The 3,373-nt window shown below is 47.6% G+C and overlaps 1 protein-coding gene across 4 annotated transcripts in view; it reads left to right on the top strand.

The window, feature by feature from the left end:
• The window catches only part of PTGES3 (prostaglandin E synthase 3), a 26,012-nt gene continuing 22,639 nt past the window's right edge, over positions 1–3,373 (top strand). For 3 of the 4 annotated variants that reach the window (XR_001512183.1, XM_015557462.1, XM_015557461.1), the window contains exon 1: positions 43–394. Coding sequence is in view for 3 of the 4 variants with exons in the window: in XM_015557462.1 (XP_015412948.1) it covers positions 393–394 (2 nt within the window). In the remaining variant the exon portion in view is untranslated. Of the gene's footprint in view, positions 395–3,373 lie in introns of all 4 variants that reach the window. The other variant, XM_006777886.2, reaches the window with a different exon arrangement.

Here is a 3,373-nt window from a genome sequence, read left to right as displayed (position 1 = left end):
CGCCCCTTCCGTAGATATCTCTAGAAAGCCGCGCAGGAGCCCGACAACAAAGAGTGCGCAGGCGCGGCAGCAGGGCCCGGGCATTTTGCTGCGTCACCAGCCGCCGCCCGGCCTCACCAGCCCTCGCTCTCACGCACGCACGTTCGTTCTCCATCCTCGCGCCCCTTTTCCTACACTTTCCTCCTCTCCCCGACCGGAGGAGCCGCTCTCTCCGCGCGGTGCATTCTGGGGACCAGGTCGAGCCCGCCGCTGCCGCCGTCGCTGAGGGAAGCGAGTAGAGGCCGCACCGCGGAGAAAACGTCGGAGTCGCCACCGGAGTTTAGTCCACTGCCCAGCAGCTGCCGCCGGAGAGGCCCACCCACCCATTCACCCGTCCCCCTGCCCCGTTCACGATGTGAGTGCGACACCCCGCTGAGGGAAGGTCGCCCCGGCGGGATGCCGAGGCCGCGCTGGGTGCTGCCGGGAAGCCGCCCCTTCCCCTCCCCCGCTTTCGGCCCCTCGGCTTTCTCCCCTCAATGGTGGCAGTGGTTCTTGGCTGAGGGTGGGAGGCCCCGTGTCTTTATTCCGGTTACCGTTGGCGGATGGAGGACATTTTCCCTCCAGATGTCCGCTTCCCCCACTTCTAAACCGTCCCTCGGCTTCTCCGCGCCGGAAACGCCACTTTTCTCTTCTTGGCAGTCCGTGTGATTCCCAACTCCCCGAACTTAGCCTTAGGCCTTAATATACCGCGAGTTTTCTGCCATGCGGCGCCCCGGAGGCGTGGACCCTCCTGGATCGCTCGGCCCTGGGGCAATCTGGTTCTGCCGTTCGGTGAGACCTGTCCCAGGCCCTGGGCCAAGTGCACCTGTGGTGGGCGCTGCCAGAGGCCCGGGAGCGCCACGCGGGCCTCCTCCATGAACGGGGTGGGACTGCTAGGCAACCGGAGGCAGGCCACGCCGTCACCACAACTTAGTTCCCTCTCGGATGTCGTGATTTCTCGAGCGTGGGTCTTCCCAGGGCCTCTCCTGACTCCGATCTCTCGAAGGGAGTGGAGGTTGCCAAAGCTCAGCCGTGTCCCTGGCAGCGAGGAGTTGCCATAGCGTAGGTAGTTCTGCACGTGTCCCGTCCAAAGGTACTTGTGGACATGTGTGTTAACTGTAAGCGAGGTTCCATTATCCCGTCTTAACTTAGAGATGAAATAGGTATATTTTTGCTTTCTCGTCTTAAAGAGTTTAAATTTGTTTTAACTACAGATTCTTTAGCAATTTTAGGTTTCTTACGATCAAGGGAGAGCATGGGTTATTTTAACTGAATAAGATTTCTTGGCACTGCCACTTCCAGACCTTAAACATTCTCTACAGGAAAAGCTTTACGTTTTCAGATGTGAGAATTGCCGGTTATTTATAGTTTTTGTGGGTTTTGGGGGTTTTTTTTGCTGGGTTTTTTTTTGGGGGGTGTATTAACTGCTCCCTGAAAGTTATGTATGGAAAGCAGTTGAAGGGAAACAATTTTTATTCCTATAAAAAGTAATGCACTTTCAAGTGTTTTCTAAATAAGATAATAACATTAAGTAACATTGGGCTGGATTTCTAAATAGAAAGGATACACCCAGCCAGTTGATGTCCGGAGAACAAGCTTCAAGAAGTATGCATGTATTACTGAAAACCCCTTAATGTATTTATTGGGATTTTGGAAGAAAATTCCCAGCCGAAAAAATGGTATCCAGTAGAAGGTTTTGTTTTTTTCTTTCGAAATCTCTATTCCAAATAATGTGACAGGAATGTCAATCTTAAAATATCTGAGTAGAAAATGAATCCTCAGATAAAGCATTACCAACTTTTAATAGACTACTATAGCCAAACAAAATATCTTTTTACAAAGAAATACCATTGTTGTTTTTCTTTAATCAACTTTTTAAAAGTTTGTCTAGTAGCTTACATAAAAGTTCTCAGCCCTAGCGGGTTTGCCTCAGTGGATAGAGAGTCAGACGAGGGACTGAAGAGTCCTGGGTTCCTTCCCGCCAGGGGCACATGCCAGGGTTTCAGGCTCGGTCCCCAATAGGGGGTGTGCAGGAGGCAGCCAATCAATGATTCTCTCTAATCATTGATGTTTTGCTCTCCCTCTCCCTTCCTCTCCGAAATCAATAAAAATATATTTTAAAAAAAAAGAATTAAAAAATAAGTTCTCCATCTCCCACCTGTCTTGAAGTTGAGGATTTGGGGTCCTTCCTTAGGCTCATAAGACCTGCCCAACCAATGAAGGAGAATGGGGACAGAGGAGTACTACCTTTTTTTAAAAAAATTAACTGTTGTAGTTGGTTTATTTCTAAGTTGAACCCATTAACAACAGATATAAAGTAAAATATTAGTTTTGAGCTATTTGAAGTGATTATTTTTAAAAATATATATGTTTATTGATTTCTGAGAGGAAGAAGAGAGAAACATCAACAATGAAAGGGAATCATTGATCAGCTGCCTCCTGCATGCCCCCTACCAGGGATGGAGCCTGCAACCCAGGCATGTGCCCTGACTGGTTTGCAATCAAACTGTGCCCTTCTGGTTCATAGGTTCATACTCAACCCATGAGCCACATGGGCTGGGCTGAAGTAATTTTTTTAAAATATGTTTTTATTGATTTCAGAGAGGAAGGGAGAGGGAGATAGAGACATCAATGATGAGAGAATCATTGATTGACTTGCCACCTGCACACTCCCTACTGGGGATGGAGCCCGCATGTGCCCTTGACTGAAATTGAACCCAGGACTCTTCAGTCTGCAGGCTGACGCTCTATCCACTGAGCCAAACCAGCTAGGGCTGAAGTAATTCTTTATGGCAGTGGTCTCAACCTTCCTAATGCTGCGACCCTTTCATGCAGTTCCTCATGTTGTGGTGACTCCCAGTTTCATTGTTACAAATTGAACATATTTAAGCATAGTGATTAATCACAAAAACAGTATGTAATTATATATGTGTTTTCTGATGGTCTTAGGCGACCCCTGTGAAAGGGTCGTTTGACCCCCAAAGGGGTCGCGACCCACAGGTTGATAACCGCTGCTTTATGGTGTCTTGTATTTAAACTAACAAATGGTTTAAAAAACATACTGTGACTCAAACATTTGTTAAAATCTTTACTTTGCCATCATTCAACTTTGTAGGATTGAGTCCCCCAAATAAAATTATCGGTCTTTTTTTTTAAAAAAAAAAAATATTTTTCATTGATTTTTTATAGAAAAGAAGGGAGAGGGATAGAGAGTTAGAAACATTGATCAGCTGCTCCTGCACACCCCCCTACTGTTGTGCCCAGATTTCAAAGTTCCCAAGACCCCCAGGGAGCCAGTCAGTCCGATGCAAAAGCAAAGAGTCCTTTTTAATGCAAGCCGGCCTGCGCTCCCAGT

Source organism: Myotis davidii, unplaced genomic scaffold, assembly GCF_000327345.1.
Source record: "Myotis davidii unplaced genomic scaffold, ASM32734v1 scaffold509, whole genome shotgun sequence".
Lineage (NCBI taxonomy): Eukaryota > Metazoa > Chordata > Mammalia > Chiroptera > Vespertilionidae > Myotis > Myotis davidii.
The sequence above is the reverse complement of the archived record's forward strand: the minus strand, read 5'-3'. Positions and strand labels throughout refer to the sequence as shown.